This window comes from Physeter macrocephalus, unplaced genomic scaffold (assembly GCF_002837175.3).
Source record: "Physeter macrocephalus isolate SW-GA unplaced genomic scaffold, ASM283717v5 random_682, whole genome shotgun sequence".
NCBI classification, from domain to species: domain Eukaryota; kingdom Metazoa; phylum Chordata; class Mammalia; order Artiodactyla; family Physeteridae; genus Physeter; species Physeter macrocephalus.
The window spans coordinates 12228-34086 of record NW_021145965.1 but is presented as its reverse complement, the minus strand read 5'-3'; the positions used below and the strand labels follow the sequence as shown (position 1 = coordinate 34086).

Below are 21859 nucleotides of genomic sequence, written 5' to 3'. Positions count from 1 at the left end.
TCTGATCAAGCCTGTCCTCATCATCACCGGCAGCAGAGCCCCATCAGAAGCGCCTCTGCTGCCCTGTGGAGGATGTGCGTGAGGTGTGGTTTTGGGCTATCTTGCCCCTGCCAAGTTGGCAGGGCTGCCTCCAGTGACTCTCTGAATTCCTTCAGTCATATTAACAATGAAACCGTCTGTGGCTTAATCAATACCACAATTGTGTTCTGGTTTTATTTTGATTTTTATATGAATTGGCTCCATGCCTGCCCCATGAAGGGAGCTGAAAGCCCACTTGCGGGTGGTGGTCCTGCCCTGCTAAACCAGGACTTCTCGGGTCCTGCCCTGGGGAGAGTCTGAGGATTCAAAGTAGACTCTGTATTGAAACCCGACAGTTAGCTCTATACTCTTAAATAATCCTGATTTAAATTAGTCATATGAAAATAAAGCCCCAAGGAAGGCCACGTATAAATCTGTGTTCCTTAAATAAAACTATTTGTTTGGGGTCTTCAGTTTGGCTTCATTATGTAAAAATCATCTGTTTTTAGAGGATCATGCTAACTGCCATCATGTCTGTCCCACAAACCATGACTGATGACTGAGTGAACACTGGCCGGGCATGGAGAGGAGTGTACACCCTGCACGACTGAGGAGCTTATAATTATGTCCGTGCTGCTTGCTTACACATCTGGTCTTATCTGCTATATTGGGTAGGGCAGTCCACTTGTGGAAAGGAAAAACAAGTCCCAGCAAGCCCAGCAGAGATGGAGCTGCACAGAAGCTACAGGATGAAGGCAGAAAGTATCAGCAGCCCACAGGAGCCAAAGGATCAATATGCAGAACACACAGAGATCCTAAAATCAAGAAGAGACAACGCAACTACAACAAGGAGAAATTCTTAAGAAATGCAAACAACAAATCTGCTCAACTTTCCTAATTAACACGACACCACTTTTCATCTACCAGATTAACAGTGAAAAATATTAGAAATGCCCATAGATATTGAGGGTCTCACATCACAAAATGGGTGGTGTCAAATGGCTAAAGTCTAAATTTAGAGTCAAATTATTTTCCCCAAAGGCAGTATTTATTAAAACCAAAGTCAAATATTCTTTCACTCAAAATGCCATTTCTAGATATCCATTCCAAGGAAACTAGCATACATGCCCAGATACATACAAGCATATTTCTTACACTGAAGCACCATTTTTTTTACAGAAAAAACTTAAAACATAAATGCCCATTAATTCTAAGGGCCATATATTGTATGGCACCATTTATTCATATAAAGTGTCCAGAACAAGCACACCCACAAAGACAAAAGGCAGATCAGTGTTTGCCTAGAGCTGGGAGGGAGAGTGGAAGGGTGATGGCTAAGGAGTGCAGGGGTCTCTTTTTGGTGTGATAAATTGACTGTAGTAATGGGTGAATATATTTATTAAAAGCCATTGAATTGTATGAGTGAACTGCAGGATATATGAAATCTCAATAAAGCTGTATTTGGGTTGGGGGGGGAGACAAGAACTGGACAGAAACGGGCTATTATGAGTGGGGACAAATAGTTTCACAAATCACAGCTGTCTGAGGGCCCGGAATAGTGAATGATGTGTACATTGAACGACTGAATCAGGTGTTAAGTGTTCCATTTTCTGCAGTATTTCTCTAAAAATATTAAACATTTTTGGTGTTTGAAAAACCCATTTATCTACAAAATTTATTTATGTACATAAATTCACTCTACATTCATGTAGTTTTAAAGAAAGTAAACCTATATTAAGGGACAATGCCCACCAAGAGAGGAATCAATTAGCAGGATGTCCTTACAGAATGAAGGAAGCTGTACATGTGGACGGGACGAAAAACAGGACAACACCCATCATACATTAAGTACATATGTTCACCGAGGGATGGAGTCTTTCTTGCCTTCTTGCTTCCATGTTGTTTTAATGTCTCAGTGAATACGTACTGCCTTTATAATAAAGGTAAAACCACCCACACACGCGAAGCAAAGCAAAGCACGATGCAGAAAGGCACAACCAAAGTACTGCCTAAGGCCTGACACCACCTCAAGCAGCCCATAAAGGCTGTACCAGTGGGGACTTCCCTGGCAGTCCAGTGGTTGAGACTTCGCCTTCCAATGCAGGGGGTACAGGTTCCATCCCTGGGGAGCTGGGATCCCACATGCCGAGACCAAAAAACCAAAACAGAACAGAAGCAATATTTTAACAAATTCAATAAAGACTTAGAAAAAAAAAAAAAAGGTTGTATCAGAGAAAGAAAAGGGTACAGCAGCTGCCCATCTGGGGGCAGGAGGGAGTGGGAACAAAAGGATCCCAGAACAAAGGGATTACCTAGATTATCTGTGACCTTGAAGGTCTTTTACACCTGGGCAAATGGCAGCATCCTCTCTTAAATGCCTGGATTTTCTTTAGAACTACTTAAAAAGACAAGGAAATTTGGGGGCTGAGGATTGGGGTCAGAAGTAGAGGAGAGATTTTAAACATACTGTGATTGTGCTAACTAAAACTTTTTAAAAACTAGTCAAGCACAGCCAATTTCAAATGAGTTCCTTTATTTGTATAAAGCCACAAACAGAACAGCCTAGGACAGAGGACCAAGTTGTTTCTGGTTGATGTTTTTTTCCCCACGTTGGTGTCAGCAGACCACCACTCAGGCCTTACCCTCCTTTTGAGGGGACCCACCTGGACTGTCAAGGAACACCTACTTTCAAGACCTTCTAAAAAACTAGTGGCCAAAGAAAGTGTTTAAAAGTTCCTGGGAGGAAGACTAGTTTCCCAGGTAAAGTCACGGGAGCAGTAGACATATGGGGTTCAAGGGCTGGAAGGCATAGCGAAGGTGTCAGCTTTCCCGAAATTAATCGGTATATTTGAACACAATTCCAATCACAATCCAGCAGAGTAAGTGAAACAATTTTGAAAAGAACACAGTTTGAAGAATTACACTACCTGATTTTGAGACTCACTATAAAGCTTCAGTAATCAAGATGGTGCTGTGTTATGTAGACACAGATCAATGGGACAGGAGAGTCCGCAAATAGGCCCATGTAAACATTACTACTTGATTTGTGACAAAGGTGTAAGTAATTCAATGGAAAGGGACAGCAATCTTTTCAACAAACAGTAACGAAACAGTTGGACATCCATAGGCAAAAAAAAAAAAAAAAAAAAAAAAGAACTCCAACCTCACACCTTATACAAATACTGATAATGGACCGTAGATGAACATAGATTTAAACTTTAAAACTTTTAGAAGTAATCACGTGAGACATGGCAAAGAATTCTTAGACATAACACCAAAAGCAAGATCCACAGAAAAAAATTTTGATAAGCTGGACTTCTCTGGAAAGACACTGTTAAGAGAATAAACAGACATGCTACAGATTGGGAGAAAATATTTGCAAATCACCTATCTGACAAAGGACTTATATCAAATATATAAAGAGCTCTCCAAACTTGACAGAAAAACAAAACAGAAAAACCCCAAATACTTGAACAGACACTTCACAGAGGGTATAGGGATGGCAAATAAATGCATAAAAAGACGTGTGACTATGAGCTATTAGATAGCTGCAAATTAAAACCACTACCCACCTACCGGGATGCCTAAAGTGAAAAATGCTGACCCTCGAGGGCTGGCGAGGATGAGGATCAACGGGACAATGGGAGAGGGCACAGGCACGGGCACCTGGGGAGGAGGTGGCAGTTTCTTACGTAGCATACCTCACACAACAACTCTACACCTTCCTCTAGAGAAATGAAAACTCATGTTCACACAAAAACCTGGACATGGGTATTTATAATGGCTTCATTTGTAACTGCCAAAAACTGGAGACAACCCAGGTGTCCCTCCGTGGAACAGAATGGAAGCAGCAATAAAAAGCAACTACTGATTAGGTTACATGCTGTACGATTCCATTTTCTCAACATCTGCAAAATGACAAACCTGTACGGGATGGGGAGCATGGCCACGGTGGAGACACGACCAGCACAGCGTGAGGGGATGTTCTGGGTCCTGACTGGGGCAGTGGTTACGCAGACCTACACCTGTGCTGAAACTCAGAGCCATTCACCCCAAAGGCAAAAAAAACAACAAAAGAAAAACAAAGGAAAAAAACACCTGGAGGGCAGGGAGAAGAATAAGAAATGATTTACTGACTCTTTAAATAAGCACTGCCTCCGGATATAGGTTCAGATCTGGATATGGGTTCAGATCTTTAACCGTTTGGGAAAAGAGAACTGCGAGAGCATAAAAGATATACAGGTCTGAGTCTTTGTGCCTCAGGACCTTTGTTCGGGCGGTCTTGTACACAAATGTGTGCATCACAGCTCCTGTTCTTTGAGGAAAGGGAGTCAAAAACGTCAAAAAGCCAGGAAAATGGGAGGTCAGACACACCCTTTGCTCCAGTAAACTCACATACATAAATAAGGTGTGCTATTTCATAAGCTATGTTTAAATTCAGACCGATTCCCAAAGAGTTCCAACTGTTCCACACAAGCTACTGGAAAACGGAGAAAATGGGGCGAAAGACACAAACAATAAACAAGTGGAATGCTGGCCATGATGGAGGAACAGAAAGCAAAATAATCAAAATCACAATTACCTCTGGTTTAAGCACGCTCTCCTTGAATTCTCACAAAATATCTGTTACTCATCTTAACAGGACCATCTTACATACACCTTTAAGTGTGAGGGGGACCAGAGGACAATTTCCCATTGCAGGGGACCACCCAACACTGCCTGCTGCCCATCCCCATGGCGTCAGCTGCTGCCGACAACTAGGCTGCCACTAGCTAATTATCATCCAACCATCTTCGTCCTCTGCCAGATAGTAGTAAGACTCTTACATACAGGACAAGTCACTGCTCTCTTTGTGCCAGTGAGCTTTCTGGAGTTATAACTACAATCCTGTACCTAGTTAGGTAGGCTGTTACACACATGAATGTGGTATTTTAAGAACTTTTTAATGTAACTGTATAACGAAATATGCCAACATTTAAAAGATCTGTATAACTTTGTGAATCAGTATTTTCCAAATCACCAATGAATGGTATTAGAAATGCTCCATTCAAAGTACAAGACAAACCAATAAATTTTAATGTAATAAAGCACGATAAGTTAATCACAGGGTTTCAAACTGCATGCTGTAATCAACCTTAACAAGCTACCAAATTTTGATGTAGTATGAAAGAATTGCCACAGTTACCTGAAAAGGCTATACCTCTGTAAGACTGGGTTTGCTTTATATTTCCAGTAAAATTTACATTGCAACTGACAGCACCAGATATGTGAATCCAGCTGTCTTCTATCAAGCCAGATAATAAAGAAATCTGCAAAATGTATGAACAATGCCATTCCTCATTAAATTTTTGTCTTAGAAAATATTTCCTATAAAAAGCATGTTAAATGTGGGAATTCCCTGGCGGTCCAGTGGTTAGGACTCAGTGTTTTCACTGCTGGGGACACGGGTTCAGTCTCTGGTTGGGAAACTAAGATCCTGCACGCTGCACAGCGTGGCCGAAAAAAAAACAAAAACAAGCAGTATGTTAAATGTGTTACTACGTACTGGTTTATTATTTTTAAATGAATAACTAAGACTGTTTTAATTTCTAATTTGACAAATAATGATAGCTACAACCCACCTACCCAGAAGCTCTTTGGGGTTCTCACCAATTTTAAAACTGTCCCAGGATCCTGACAACAAGAAGTGTAATAGGGACTTCCCTGGTGGCGCAGTGGTTAAGAATCCTCCTGCCAATGCAGGGGACATGGGCTGGATCCCTGGTCCGGGAAGATCCCACATGCCGTGGGGCAACTAAGCCCACATGCTGTTAACTACTGAGCCCACGTGCCTCAAGGAAAGATCCTGTGTACCGCAACTAAGACCTGATGCAGCCAAAAATAAAATTTTTTTAGAAAAAATAAATAAATAAATAAAAATACAATTCATGGCGACTACTAACATTTTTCCACAAAGACTTATAGAAGGGCAGGTGCAAATCTAACCCTTTATAATGGTTACCAAAGTAGGCAAAATTAAGGTTATTTGGCATTGAACATGGTGGCATGTTCCAGTCCCACTGAAACTAAAATATAAAAATGCAATGCGTTCAATTATCTGGTAGAAACTGCTGTTCAAGGTGTAGAGAATAGAATGCTCCCCGGCCTCAAAGTCTAAAGGGGAGAAGAGCAAAGAAACAGTTCATTACAATCCATGCACATGGGCAGGAATCAGAGAGGGGCCTCTATTTTCACCTACCCAAAGGCCTTACCTCTGCCATTCTCACCTCAAATCCCCCAGAACTCAAAGCCTAACCACCCCCTCCGGCCACTGCCAGTACTACTCAGGAGCCTTCCTGCTCCCCTGCACCCAGACATAATTGCTCTCCCCCACTTGCAGAGCCCTCTCTCTGCACCTCTCGTGGCATTCATCGCTTTCTATCCTGCATTAATTGCATGTTCACATGACCCATCTATATCCTGCTGACTCTCCCTCCGCAAAGACACCTATCACCTCTTCATCTCTGTAAACCACGCCCCAGCCCAGTGCCTGAAGCAGCGATCTGAGGCGAAGGGCCAAGAATGCGCTGTGCTGAGCCAGTTTGGGGAACCTTCTTCCCATGTTTTTACAGAAGAAAATGCCTGGTTTTCTGTTATTCTAAACAATCCTCTCCAAGGCGGTCTTCTAGAAAGGCAAAGCTAAACCCAGTTCACAGGCTGGGTCTGGAGCAGCAACTGGCCGCTAGAACTTTCTGTGATGATGGAAAAGGTTTACAGCTGTGCTGCCCAATACGGAAGCCATGAGCCACAGGTGGCTATGGAGCCCCTGAAATAGCGCTAGTGAGACGTAGGACCTGAGGGTTTACTTAATTTTACTTAAATCACTTCAAGCCTCCAGAGACATGGTTTCTTAGCCCGTGGAGTAGGGGATAGAATAGTTGCTTTCTGCTCTAAAACAAAATTATGTGACCAAGAGCCCTCTGATAACATACCCAAAATGAAACCAGTATTTTAAGAACAAAAGGCCTTAAAAAGTACAGGACTTTTAACTTCATCAAAATAGAAATTTCTAATAATAGCCTCTGATTCCCAAGGACATACTGGCTATAACAGAAAACTTCCAGAATTGTAGAACTAATTTTCCCTCTTCCCCGTAGCCCTCAAGGTAATTAATGACCAACTTGAGAATAATTCTGAAGACTTTTGACAGCTCCCAGGGACCATGCCTGTAATATCACAATCCCCACGACCTGGGCATCCTGCAGGAGCCCACATCCATCACAGCCACCACCAGGACCGCCTGTCCTTACCGTGCATGGCAGTGCGTGAATCTGTGTGGCTGGCCGCCGCACATCTTGAAGCTGAACTAGTCACCTCTATGGATCATTTGCATTCTGGGTCGTCCCCCCTACTAGGATGCCCAAGAGTTACCTCGCTTATTTGCATCTTCTCCAGACACCCCAAATCCACTGGCTTGAAGGTCTCAATTTCGCCAACCCAGCGATGAATGCATTAGCAGTTTGTTAAAGTTGTGTGTATGTATCTATCTCATGTTTTAAAACTCACTATCAGGGAAAGAGGCCCAGAAGGAAGATATTCTGCATGTGCCACAGAAACACCACCAAGCAACTACCTGGAAGTCAGTGAAGCGAGGAGACTGGCTGGCCTCTTAGGACCTCATTTCTTTCAACCCCTACCCAGCTGAGCAATCCCGGGCTCTGGCACCTCCGACCCCGTTTTCCTTCCACCTTGTGAAAGCTGCTGTCTTAAGAAAGAAACAGATGATTTAGGCGACAGGGAGGAGAGGAATGCAGCTGGTCAGGACTTCAAGACACAGCAGGGGTACAGCCAGGTTGGTGCCGTCTGTGTGGCTTGGAGAAGCCTCAGTTTGCTCATGTGCAGATGCAGGGTCATGGGGGTGAGGTGACAGGAGGACCTGAGTGGACAAGGTGCCTTGAGGTCTGACCCTGTAGCTCCACAGAACTTGGGCCTCTGAAATGCAGTACGCTTTCACCCTGAGCCCTGGCAGACGAGGCTCGAGCCTTCTCAAGTTTAAATCTCTCCATATGCCCAGAGCCCTGAATGGTTTGCTTTAGGGATGATTCATTTCAGCTTAGGATCGCATTACTGAATACCTGATTCTCAAGGAAGGGAGGCATCTACCTTTAAAAACACATCTATTTTGCTTCTGCCACCATATTCCACTTGCTGAAGTATAAGGTGGCCCCGGCTGATTTCGGCAGTGAGCTACTTTCTATATTCAAAGCATGTGGTGAACCACACAAAAATCTTCAGACTGAGGAGCCCAACTGCAGCTTTGCCACTTGGGTGGTGAGATAAGAAACGCGGGAGAAGGCAGCGGTTTAAATTAAAAAGCAGTAACAACATCTTCACGACAAATAGTGTCTACTGACTGATGAGACGCAAATTTCTGCGAAGCCACATGGCTTGGGTTCAAATCCCACCGCTGCCACCAACCCTGGGTAGATTATTTAACTTGCTCAGCGCCTTGTTTCACTCAGCTATAAAATGGGGATGATGCTGCATCTACTTCAGAGTTGTGGTAAGGAGCCAATGAGTTGATACAGACACAGCCCTCACGTCCAGGGGCCTGGCCCAGGGAGGGGTAGCTGCCAAGCTCTCCCAGCCTCTATGCAGCTCTCTAAGGTTCAAGGCCAGTTTACTGAACACCCACCTACTGCTTCTTACCCACCTTCTTGGATCCTTATTAGTTTTGTTGGTTGCTGAACAAATTACCACAAACTTACTGGCTTAAACACTACACACTTATTCTTTTACAGTTTTGGAGGTCACGAGTCCAAAATGGGCCTCACTGGGCTAAAATCAATGTGTCAGCAGGGCTGGCTCCTTTTGGAGGTTTGAGGGGAGAATCTGCTTCCTGGCCTTTTCCAGCTTCATCTTCAATGCCAGCAATGGCCTTCTCACATCACGCCACTCCAACCTCCCTCTTTCACGGGTTAAGGACCCTGTGACTACACTGGGTCCACCTGAATAACACTGCATAATCTCCCCGTCTAGGGATCCTGAACTTAATCACACCTGCCAAGTCCCCTGCCAGGTAAGTAACATAGTCACGGCTTCCAAGGGATTAGGACAGACATCTCTGTGGACCATTACTCTGGGGACCACAGATCCTCTCCCTCTAGATCCCAAGCCCATGATGCTGTTCTACACCTCCTGCCTCTGAGCACACCACCCCTCCATCTTTTCAAACTTAGCTGTGTCCCCTCCTCTGTGAAGCCTCCAATGACCCACCCCTTTCCCACCATAGGTCAGTACCGCCCCCTCCATCACAGCCCTCCCTGGCACATGTTTACCAAGAGTCTTCACTCAAGAGGTGGGGGCAGCCAGCCCTATACCTGCCAGTCGGGAGGGTCTGCATAAATGTCTATCTCGTGAGCAGAAGCCCTGCACCAGGCTCTGCGAGTGCACAGCAAGTACAGCTCTGCTGCCACGAGGGTACAGTGGAGTCAGAAGCAAGCCATGAGGCCTGGTGCTCGGGGACATCCAGACGAGAAAGCAGGGGGCAGGGGTGGCAAAGCCCAAGGTGCCTGCACAGAGCCTGCAAGCAGGTGCCCTCCACGGACCTCACCGAAACAGAGCAAGCGGGGAGACTTGCAGCAACCCGACTTCCTGCAACATCCTAGCCTGGGCCAGTGGGTGCACTGTCAAACTAGAGTGTGGTGTCACGTGTCCCACAGGACCCCATTACAGTTTGTAAGAGTTTAGAGTTAGCTGGTTAACTGCAACCCAAGTCAATAGGACCCAGAACCCATTTCTTTCAAGGAAACATAATTTAGATGTTAGTTTATAGGATAGAGTTGGAGCTGTTTATGGATACATTTTGGAAAACTGCTGGAGGATGGCTCCCAATCTCAGGGGTATACCTCCGCAGCACTGGACTCACTTGCATATTAGTAAAACGAACATCAAAATGACTTCGATCAACATTCTCTATGAGGAGCAGGGATGCCATCCATCCAAGCAGGAAGCGAGATTATTTGTTACTTTAAAAACTAGTGTGCAAATAAGCTTTTAATACGGGGAACTGCTATTTCACACAAAACTGTTCAGTTACCATGGTGGAATGACAAAGTTACAAGTGCAATAGCACGTTCCCTCATATTAATGGCCTATACACGCTTGCAATGAACACGAACAGTTTCTTCAAATCCTCCCTGCGTGTTTGTTCTAAGCAATAACTGTTGAAATGTGACTTTAATAACAACCTGGGGCTTGCATTGTGTATGTGTACTTTATTTCACTTCTTAAACAATTTGTTTACACTGCATGTCTACAAAATACAGAAAGAAATTGTCCACAACAGGCTGGAAATTAAAAAAAACAAAAAAAAAAAAAACTGGTTCTTCACCACAAATAACCGAAGAAAGCCTGCTCTGTAGCGTTTGCCCAGGAACTATTTATTCACTCATTCTAATTTAGCTTTTCCAGGACACACTGTATCTTTCCAACATCCAATGTGACACTAATGCTACCAGAAACACCCTCTAGCTAAGGATCCAACCAGACTGTTTCAGTGAACTCCGTCCGGCCACTAACACTGTCTGCCCTGAGGACGTGTGCTGTATCTGCTTGTCCAATGCGGTGGCCACTGGCCACGGGTGGCGACTGAATACTTGAAACGTGGCTAGTCAGTTAAGGAATGTGATTGCCACCATGTGGCTGGTGGCTACCTTACTGCACACTGCAGGGTAAACCCTTAGCATCCTCCTACCCCACGTCTTCTCCTCTGCCCCCATACGAAAACGAGTTGGCATTCTCAAGCAATCCAGGTCTCAGTAGGAAAACAGACTCAGTCTGTTCTCATGGGTAGCAGCAGGAGACCTGGAGTGCTTTAGAGAAGGGAGGAGTCCTCTGGCTAGCACAGGCAGGATATCACACAGATCAGAAGCCGCCCCTTGGCCACCACTGGGAGCAGGGTTAGGGTTAGAGCTCAGCAACCTCACTCCACCAGCTACTTCTGTGGACTTCTGCAGGTCAGGCATTCCAGCCCCTATCTGTTCTCCCTCTTGTCCTTACAAGCTAAAGACAGAAGAGGAAAAGGCTGAGACTCTTGGGGGATTATTCTTCCGTGCCCATCTATGATGGTTATAAAACAGCAACAGGGATTGAGGAATGTTTTTAACCAATTCACACACACTGTTTGGCTGAATAATTTCTCCTTCTAGCTGACATAAACTACCAGCTCTAAGAATCAAGCACTTCAAGATTACCTACCCATCAACTATACTTCAATCAGAAAGAAAAAAAAAAGTTACCTGCCCTACATTATTTACGAGGAGGAGCTGGACTCTCTAACCATGCAAACAGGCTAAGGAGCATGACATGTCCTTACTTGAAAACAGCAATTACACAGGGTCAATTAAGGGCCTTGAAATGTAATTTATTCCCCAAAGTCATACTGATGAAATGCAGTTGCCACTCCAGGTGAGTAAGGTTAGTTTTCTCAGCCTATACCCTAGAGAAAAGCCCCCTCAACTCTTTCTGAAAGTACCATGAAGGGGGGGAGGCAGGAGGGAGCCAAGAAGTCAGATCACTACCCAGACACTGGTGGCCACACCCTGGGTGTGATCACACTCTGCATTACAGGTCACCCCAACAATCTCATACAGCCCCTTTCCAAAGCAGAGGCCAGCTCAACAACTTATTGCAAGAGCTAGACCTTCCTCTGGTCAATATTCTGGGGGCTGGTACCTCGTACAGGACACTGCCCTCCCAGTGTCAGGATGTCAGGGAAACCAATTAGTCACTAGCATGGAATCAGAACCCAGGGAGGGCCTGGGTTTTGAATATTCTATGCCAGGCAGGAAAATCACGTGGAACTGTTGTGGTCACAGAAGGGAACCTCCTTCTCTTTATCTTGCAGATTCTCAAATGACCCAAAAAGAAGGGAGGACCACCACCGTGAGACTCTGATACAGCACTCACTCACATTTGTTAAGATAAACCCCAGGTCGATCAGATGACTTGGGCTCCTTGGAAGGACACCTGGGCATCTCTGAGAATATTAACAGCTGTGCCCGCACAACAGTGGTCCCAGCCGAGCTGGTGACAACGCAGCACGTGCTCAGCCTATCGAGGGCCCAGCCGCACAGTCAATGAGCCCTCCAGTCTCGTCATCCCCTGGGAGCGCTCTGCTCTGCCCAACACCGGAAGACAGTGACACTACTCCCCAAGGCGTGCCCCCCGGAGGCCCCTCCCCCTCCCTACTCCCTGGCTCTTGCTAGCTCACACTAGTGTCATCATTAAGTTCTGGAAGCATTCAATCTAGTCCAGGTCAGTGTATTTCCCTACACAACAAACTTTCTAATTACCTCCATGTCCAACTTCCAAGTTTAAATCACCAACGCTCAGAAGTAGGCCTGCTTCTCTTCAAGAGAATTTCAACACATCTGACTTCTCATTGGCCGAGCCATGTGTTGAGTTACTACCAAAATGGCATAACTTGACTTTCTTGCCTACGCAAGACACTTAAAAATCCTGCTTCCTCCAACTTGCCTAAGTCCAAATTAGTTCAGAACAAGAAGTTTCTGAAGCAGGTGACATTTTAACATTTAACCGTCACAGTACATGTCAAGAAATACCCTGCTACAACTCGGTCCCAGAGTAAAATTCCTTTGCCTTGGAAATCAAACAGAAGTACCCAGGCTACATACTACTCATGCAAAAAACCAGAAACAATAACAAATTTTAAAATACTCAATAGAAAACTTCAGTAAGGTCCATCAATACCCTTGTCTGGAAACGGAACTTTTCCTTGCAAAAGGATCCAAAATGCCACTTGAAGAAACTTACGTTAAAGGCAATAAAACTGAATTAGCAGCTATCAAAGCAATACTGGTTTATGGCTTTGGCATTCTCTTTCACACACCACCCTGCCAGCCAGCCATCTCTTGCACTACTGTTTTGCCTTAAAATTGCTGTTTCCTGAATGAGTGTCTCCCACAAACACATTTAACAAAAAAGGAACATAAGATGGGTATCTTCAGCACAAACAGTCCAGCGGTGAGGAAGATGAGTATACAAGAGCAACCTCACAAGTAGCTCACAGGGCAAGACATGGCTCTTATGCAAGGCAAGTGGCCGAGACCACCAGAAAAGTTTAGGGAAAAGGTGGCATCTGAATCACTTTCCTGGTGTCTCTTGTCCTGTCTGCATTCAAGGAGAAACAGACACTACACCTGTGCAAGTACAGGGCCCAAAAGCCAGAGTTGCACCCCATGCAGTGCAAGTGTGTGTGCACTCAGAGCCTGAAGCACAAAGCAGGCTGACTGAGGATCCTGATGGCAGAGGCCAGGCTGTGCGACTACCCGTCTACCTGCATGAGGAAGGCAGCACACCTGAGTCCTTCTAATAAGCAGGGCTGTGAAAAGACAGCTGTGTGGGGTCCAGGAAGAGTGGAAGCAGAGACCAGTAAGAAGGCTATTGCCAAGTTCCAGCATGAGGCAACAGGGGCCGCCTCGTTTAGGGTGGTGGATGGAAAACCAAAAGGGCTTTTGGTAACAGGATGTGGGATTTAGAGACAAGAATTCAGGGCCGACTCCCAAAGTCTGGAAGTTCGTGTAACCTGGCTTCCCTGCTACAACCTGACTGGCAACCTCATCAAATTCATTATTACACGCTCTAACACTAGAGGCAAGAATACTCTCATCACGAAGGCCTCTGAGCTGACCAGGCTTCGGCAGCGGTGTAACAACGCACCAAATCCACTATCCACTCCTCTACCAGCCTCTACGTTTTTCTTAAAATATTATACCATTAACCTTATATATCTATTTAGGCACATCAAGCCTAGGATTTCATGAACAATGCTGCTTAGATTGAGGCTGGTCAGTTTTCTTCCTAATCCATGTCAGGATATAATTACCATAGAACCACAAAAGTCAACTTGCCCCACCTGTGTGCACCATGCTTGATTAACCTGTGCCCATCCCTGCCTCAGGTGCAACCCTTTTACCATCACAACACCATGAGTGAACACTGATGCTCCTATCTCTGTGCCCAGCACTTCACACATGCTTTGTGCTTCCACCCTCACAACCACCTTGCAGGATATGACAGACCACCTTTTCAAGGATGCAGAAACTGAGGCACTGAGAGCTTAAGCAACGTGCATGAGGTCACACAACAATTAAACGGCGAAGTCCACGTTCAGACTCAGGCCTGGCACTAAGCCTGTACTCTCTCACCAGGCCCACCGTGAGTTAACTCAGTGGCTTCTTTCCTCCCTTCCACAAAACTGATCGCCCCCACCCCACCCCCCAAAAAACAGGATGAAGGTATACACTTGTTTCCAATATGTGCTGTTAACAATCTTTTGTTTACAGATAGCCAAAATCAGCAGCCTGGAAGAATCAGGAGGGCGGATGCCTTTGGAAAGTAACTTCCAGTCCCATCAAAACCTGACAGGCTCACATCAGTCAGATGTTTCTAGGTTTGGCCTAATTTCTTCTATGTGTCTCTATCTTTTCTGGGTTCTCCAAGCTGATGCTCACTTTGTAGAGTTCTTCTACCAACCAAAGCTAATGTGAGAGGAAAATCAATATTCTCATGTTATTTGATTTTTGTCTTGTTACGGCGCTATTTGAAAAGCAAACATGTTTTAGATATAATAAAATGCCCAAATGTAGTTTATTTGGGTACACGTGTACAAGAGAACTCACTTTCCACTCCCAAACCTGCTTTAGCAGAAAAGTAACTTGAAACTCCATCTACCCACACAAGTTGGAAAGAAAAAGAAATCCACCACTGCTGCCCCCCAAACAAAAACCACAGAAGTCAGTGATCAATTCTTTTCAGAAACTGCAGACGACTCACTGATTTGCTCCCAGCTTGGTGTCCTGATAGTAGTGGTCTGAGTGTTGTGCAAAAGTCAACCAAAACTGTCTGTGCCCATTAGTCTCAAAGATTACACTCTGAAACAGAGACTGCTCACACGGGCGGGCGGCAGAGCCACACCAGGGAACAAACATCAAGGCACTGACATTTGTGCCAGCCCGCCTATGCAGAAGCCAGGCCTTGGGAAAACTTCCTGTTGATTTGGAGGGGGCGTAACAGACCAGATTATCATCTCTCAAGTACCCGAGAGGGCAGAGGCCACTGCAGGTCCCTCCTGCAGCCCCTCGGCCTGCACTGCCTCTGAGTTAGAGAGTGAATAAACTGTGGAGCACGTTCATTCCTAGCCAGGCCGACAAAGGCCACCACCTCCATGGTGCTTTTTGCCTCCCAACCTGAAAACCTGCACGGGCCTCACAGGAAGGAAGCATGTGGTCTCAACCCCACTGAACTGCCACCATACCCCACGCCCCCCCCCCTCCCATCTTTTCCCTCTCTGCCCTTCACCCTTCATAACTTTCCTAACGGCTCAAAACAAGACATTTTTTAAATAACTAATCCTGAGCACTGTTATTCTCCAGCAGGTGTGCAGGGCTGTGCAGGGATCGGTCAAAAGAAAATGTGACCCCTACAAAGCAGAGCAAGAGAGCAAACTAACACCGGACCCGTCCGCAGGAAAAAACCGCCAACCAAACCAGTCTCCCCGGCTCCTTCGAAACTGCCCTGCCCAGGAGGGGCGGGCAAATGCTCCTCATCCACAAAGCTTCCCTTCCTCAAGCTGATCAGAGGGAGCCCTGACAGCTTCCAGCTGCTGAGTCTACAGGAACCAAGGCGAACACCAAGCAGGTGCGAGTCACTCACAGAGCCTGGCAGACGAAGCCAAGCAGAGCTGATGGTCACTAAATCCCACCCTTCTCGCTTTTTAATAGGAAGGATTTTCACACTTTCTGGTCCTAAACTACAATGTATAAACCTAACACCACATTTTCGGAGTGGGAAGGCTAAGAAAGGCTGAAAGAGACTGCCTAAGACATGGGCAGCTTTTTAAACTGCACACCTGCGGCAGCTCACAGGGTGCTGACGACCATAAGCCCTACAAAGACAAGGTACCCTCTGGATGACGAATCTGAGGTCCACTCAAAAGAAGACTGAAGTTTACGGAATCAGCAATAATAAACTACAACCTTTGCCATCCAGTTTGAGACGCCAGTAAATTTAAAGATTAATGATTTTACGGGCGACTTTTCCAACGAAAACTTGGATATGAGAACAAAACTCCTTGAGAAAAAAAAAGTAGTCTTGAAAGCACGCACGACTTCTGAAAACTCTTCCTCCACTCAACACTCTCTAGTCTTATAGAAAAACCCTTGAAACTTGTGGACATGACTATTTCCCCAGACACCCAGTTCTGTACCAGAAATACACTATGCAGTGGGGTCCATGCTGATCAGCTCTCACCTGTGTTCAAAACGCTTAAAAAGTGCTAAGACAACATAAGTGGGACACGGATATGCTAGCACTAGTGGATTTTTGTCTCGACTGGGGGTAACTTGAAAAGGAAACTGAAAAGCAATCCCTTTTTACGAGGCATTAAAAGGAATATACATAATTCTCTCAGCAATGTATTCCTTCAGCTAATTGTTTAATGACACGTGACAAAAACTCTACGAAGTTATTGCCTTTCCGGGGCCAAGTGAGATCGACAGCCTGGTCCTTGGCATGGACTGGGTTCTCCTGTCCCCCATTACTGGCCACTGAAGTACCAGCGGGAAGTGCCTTCCGCAGGCATCTCCACCACTTCGCCTTTTGCCACCTTGCAGGCCATTTTTTTCAGAGCACATCCAATTGTTGGCAGTACGTTACTCACAGGGGAGTACCAATCATGGTAAGAGTTCCCACCAACCAGGGTGCAGCACCACACAAGTGCAGCCACCCCACAGGACAAATGCTGCTTCACCTGAGCTTCCTTGACACCCCCATTCATTTCCACACCCCAAGATCTCTGGCTAAAAGCAAAACAAGAACAGAGCATTCAATGCCCCTTTCATTCAGGGGCACTCTTTTTATTCCTGCCTGTCCGTCCACCTCGAAATAGGTAAGAACTCTCTTTTTAGACTTCTTAGACTTTGCCCTTTTCAGTAGTTGGGGCCACGAGAAATAAAAGATGCCTTCCAACCACCAAGTCCGCTTTGAGGTACGTAAACCCAAGACCCTTCCGCGTCCAGTGCCTCTGCATCAAACCTCTATTACCATGCCCCTTGTATCTCAAAGCAGGATACCCTGGAAAACTGCTGGCACACGGGCAGAAAATTAAGTTACCTCTGGAGTCAGGGCGGATTTAGAGATAGGTAGTCGGGGGGGGGGGGGCCTTTCACGTAGTTTCAAAGACACAGCTGGCCGGAGGCTGACTGCACCGCACACAGCCAAACTCCCCGAAATACAGCTAACTCAGAAACGAAGATCGCCTGACTCCGAACTCTGGGCCCGTCCAAAGGCTGAGAACATCTGCGTCCCTTGCAGGTGTTTCTAAATGAAGCCCGACGCCAGCAAGTGCTGTTATGGAGCGATCTGAAGGTCCGCTTCGAAGCCCCGGTGGGCTCTGCCGGGGAGCGCGCGGGAGCAGGTGCGGGCGAGTCCCGAGCCCAAGGAGGTCTCCGGTTCCCCGACTTTACCCGCCAGAACCAGGCCCCCGCGACGCCCCAACGGGGAGATGGTCCCTGGAGCCCGGCTCCCCAACCCGGGCGCGCAGCGGCCGCCAGCAGCCCGCAAACGCCCGCATCCCTCCGCGACCGGAACGCTCTAATTTACAACTCCGGGCTCCGGGCGCTTTGTGCCGGCGAGGCCGCCCGGGTCCCGCGGGCCGGACAATGCGCCGGGCCGGGGGCCACCGGCCGCCCCCCGCCCGCGGGCCCGGCATGACTGTGCAGCCTCGCCCGGCCCGGGCCGGCCGGGTCTGGCCGGCCAGGCCGAGACTCGCGGCCGCCCGGGGCCTGGTTAAAGATGGCGAGCCCCTCGCGTGGCTCCCGCGGCTCCCCCCGGCCACAATGGAAGGCGCCCCCCGGCCCCGCCGCGGCCGGCCCCCGGGCCTCACCTTCCATCTCCATGTCCTCGGGCTCGCTCAGCTGCTGCTCGCCCGCTTTCTGCTGCTGCTGCTGCTGCTGGTGGTTCATGTCGGCCGCGGCCTGGGCCTCGCCTGCGGCCGGGGGCCGGGGCTGCGGGCCCGGCGGGCGGGCGGCGGCGGCGAGCCGGGGCGGCGGCGGCGGCGGCGGCGGCGGGGCGGCCTCCTCCTCCTCCTCCCGCGCGTCGTCGGCAGCGGCGGCCCCGGGGCGGCCCGCGGCGGGCGGCGGCGGCAGAGTCAGCCCCGCCTCGGGCCGGGCGCGGCGGGCAGGAGGCCTGGCCGGCCGCGGCGGGCCTGCGGGGCCTGGGGCCGACGGGAGCGGCGGCGGCGCGGGCGGGCGACGGGCCGGCCGCGCTCCAGGCGCTGCGGCCTCCGCCTCCTCGGCGTCGTCGTCGGGGCTCCGGCAGCGGACGCGGCGCCCGGCGGCTCGGCTCGGCTCGCTCTCAAAATGGCGGCGGCGTGAAATGTCACATCCGCATGGGGGGCCCGAGAGCGAGCGAGCAAGCGAGGAGAGCGGGCGGGCGGCGCAGGGAGCGGGCGGGCAGGCGCCGAGCCGGAGGGCGGAGCGGGAGCGGGAGGGCGGAGCGGGGAGGCGGAGCAGGGAGGCGGAGCGGACGCGGCGCCCGGCGGCTCGGCTCGGCTCGCTCTCAAAATGGCGGCGGCGTGAAATGTCACATCCGCATGGGGGGCCCGAGAGCGAGCGAGCAAGCGAGGAGAGCGGGCGGGCGGCGCAGGGAGCGGGCGGGCAGGCGCCGAGCCGGAGGGCGGAGCGGGAGCGGGAGGGCGGAGCGGGGAGGCGGAGCAGGGAGCGCCCCGCCCGCCGCCGCCGCCGCCGCCGCCGCCGCCTCCTGGGTCCATCCGCCCGCCCGTCCGCCCGCGGCCCGCAGCGCCGCGCCCCCCGTGCCCCTCTCCCGGCCCGCCTTGGCCTCTCGCCGGGTGCCAGTCCTCGGTGCCCGCCCGGAGCCTCGCGGCCGGGCCCGGGGATGCCCCGATGTGGGCGACTGGGTGCCCCAGCCCTAGGGGGCGAGTGGCCCGGCAAATGCCCCATCCCGGGCATTTGGTCACCCAGAAAGCCCCTGCGGCCGTCGGGGGTAGGGGCAGAAACCCTGCCCGCAGACGGGTGACCTCGGGCCGGTAGCTGATATCGCCCGTGGACTCGGGAGAAGAGGACCCGGATCGGAGCGAGCGGCCAGCGCGGATCAGCACTTGCTGGCACTATTTACCCCCTTTAATAGATCTGTTATTTATTCACCCAGTACCTCGCGTACGAGAACTTCTTTTCTCACTATAGCCCAAACCAGAAACCAGGTTTTGGTCCCTCAAAACCAACCCAAATAGCTCTTCCTTTGGCATTAATTTATCTCCTTCATATCAGCCCAGTTTGGCTAAGATCCTTCACCCAGGGCCTCCGTCATTCCCGATCCTTGAGAGACCGGTGATTGGGGCCTCAACTTTTTGATGAGAACCAAGGCAATGTGGATAAAGAAGAGAATGGAAGAAAAGGATACACATCTCTACATAGGTGCACCTCTAAGTGACCGTCTCAAGGGAGAATATAATTTTGCCCCCAAATGACCAAGAAATTGTGATTCCTGTCCCACTTTCTATCTCCCTATCTCCTGTCCCTGCATTTTTCTCCAGTTTTCTCCACTTTATTCACTGTCCATCTCCCCGCCCAGAAAGGAATGTTTTGTGCACTGTGGTATCCCAAATGCCTGGGACGGACATAGCAAGTACTCAATACATATTTGTTGAATGAATGTATGATTCAAATGTGACTAGATTCCGCTCCCTTCCGCCCCCCCAGCATTGCATACTTAAAGGTTTCCCACCAGTGAATTTCTTGGTGGACCAAAGCAGTGAGCAGACAAGAGGGAAGGAGCTACTTCACCAGGAATCAATCCCAGCCCCTGGGTCATCCCCAGATTCTGAAGACGTGTTGTTATTCACACAGATTCTCACAAATGCTAATGAACAGCTCTCAGATGCAAAGGAATCCTTCTCTCCAGCTCTCTAGAGACTTGGGGGAGGGCAGAAAGGACTGCTCTGGCAGAGGAAGGGGTGGCAGGGAGTGATAAAGGTGCCTATCGGGTTCCACACTGGCCAACTTTATCTTCATCACTGGGTTCAAAACCAACCAGGGAATTAAAAAGAATAAGAGTAAAAAGAATAGCTCGCATGATGGATAAATTAAATGTTGTACACCCAATACAATAAAATACTGTTTGGCAATGAAGAATGGATGAGGCTTGAAAACACCATGCTGAGTGAAAGAAGCCAGACAGAAAAGATCTTATAGTGTATGATTCCAATTACATGAAATGTCCAGAGCAGGAAAATCAACCTATACAGATGTGAGATAGATTAAGGACTGGACGGTTAAGGGTTTGGGAGTGACTGCTAGTAAGTACAGGATTTCTTTTTTTTTTTTTTTTTTTTTGTGTGTGTGTGTTACGCGGGCCTCTCACTGTTGTGGCCTCTCCCGTTGCGGAGGACAGGCTCCGGACGCACAGGCTCAGCGGCCATGGCTCACGGGCCTATCCGCTCTGCGGCATGTGGGATCTTCCCGGACCGGGGCACGAACCCGTGTCCCCTGCATTGGCAGGCGGACTCGTAACCACTGAGCCACCAGGGAAGCCCCAGGATTTCTTTTGAGGGTGATGAAAATATCCTAAATCTGATTCTGGTGATGGTTGCACAACTCTGCGAATATACTAAAAACTATTGAACTGTGCACTTTAAATGGGTAAATTATGTGGTATGTGTCAGATCTCAATACAATTAATTTGTTTTGTTTTGCTTTTTTATAAATTATTAATTTATTTATTTTTGGCTGCATTGGGTCTTCACTGTTGCGCGCGGGCTTTCTCTAGTTGTGGCCAGTGGGGGCTACTCTTCATTGCGGTGCGCAGGGTTCTCATTGCAGTGGCTTCTCTTATTGCAGAGCACGGGCTCTAGGCGCGCAGGCTTCAGTACTTGTGGCACGCGGGCTCAGCAGTTGTGGCGTGCAGGCCCTAGAGCGCAGCTTCAGTAGTTGTGGCGCATGGGCTTAGTCGCTCTGCGGCATGTGGGATCTTCCCGGACCAGAGCTCGAACCCGTGTCCCCTGCATTGGCAGGTGGATTCTTAATCACTGCGCCACCAGGGAAGTCCCCAACTAATTCTTTTTAAAAGATGAGAATGAGTGAGGAAGACCAGAGTGGAAGCTGTTCATAGTCTAGATGAGAGTTGGAGATGGACTGGGGGTGGGGTTGGGGGTGGAGATGGAGGAAAAGGGTTAGTATGTAGGCAGGTCAAATTGCTGAGAGCCTGGAACTGAGTGGGAGGGAAGAGAGAAGAATCAAGCATCGCTCTCAGATTTCTGGCTTGAGCAACTGGGTGAATGATGGTGCCAGTTACTAACATGGGGGAGAAGTGTGGGGGAGGCACAGGTTTGGAAGTAAAATTAAGAGTAAGTTTCTTTTGGCTTCATTTTGGGGAGTTTGGGGGGCTTTGTTGTTTTTATTTGTATTTTTGCTTTTTGGGGACTGTATTATATTTGATATGCCTGTTAGACATTATCCGTACGGAGGTGGGTAAGGAGTTAGTTCAACAGGAGTCTGGGCTAGAGGTAAAGATGTGTGGAGATGGTATGAGAGCCTGGAGGCCACCTAGGGAGGTGGGGATAGAGCAGATTTGGGCCATAGTCAGAGGGTGATACAAAGAGGGACCAGCAAAGCAGACTGTCTCAAGTATAGGCCCCTCACCCATCCACCCAGTCACTCCATCCTGGGACCTGGTTTACTTTTTCATAGTACTTACCAGCATTTTCTTTCTCTTTCGTTTCTTTTCTTTCTTTCTTTCTCCCTCTCCCTCTCCCTCTCCCTCT

At 48.6% G+C, this 21859-nt stretch overlaps 1 protein-coding gene across 1 annotated transcript in view; it reads right to left on the bottom strand.

Moving 5' to 3' along the window:
• LOC114485182 (serine/arginine repetitive matrix protein 1-like) overlaps window positions 1-19040 on the bottom strand; it is a 34267-nt gene extending 15227 nt beyond the window's left edge. Inside the window, exons 1-2 of the mRNA XM_028486094.2 lie at window positions 18287-19040; window positions 17966-18067 (exon numbers count right to left, since the gene is read on the bottom strand). Of these exons, the coding sequence (XP_028341895.2) occupies window positions 17966-18067; window positions 18287-19040 (856 nt within the window). The remainder of the gene's footprint in view (window positions 1-17965; window positions 18068-18286) is intronic.
• Window positions 19041-21859: the final 2819 nt, after the last annotated feature.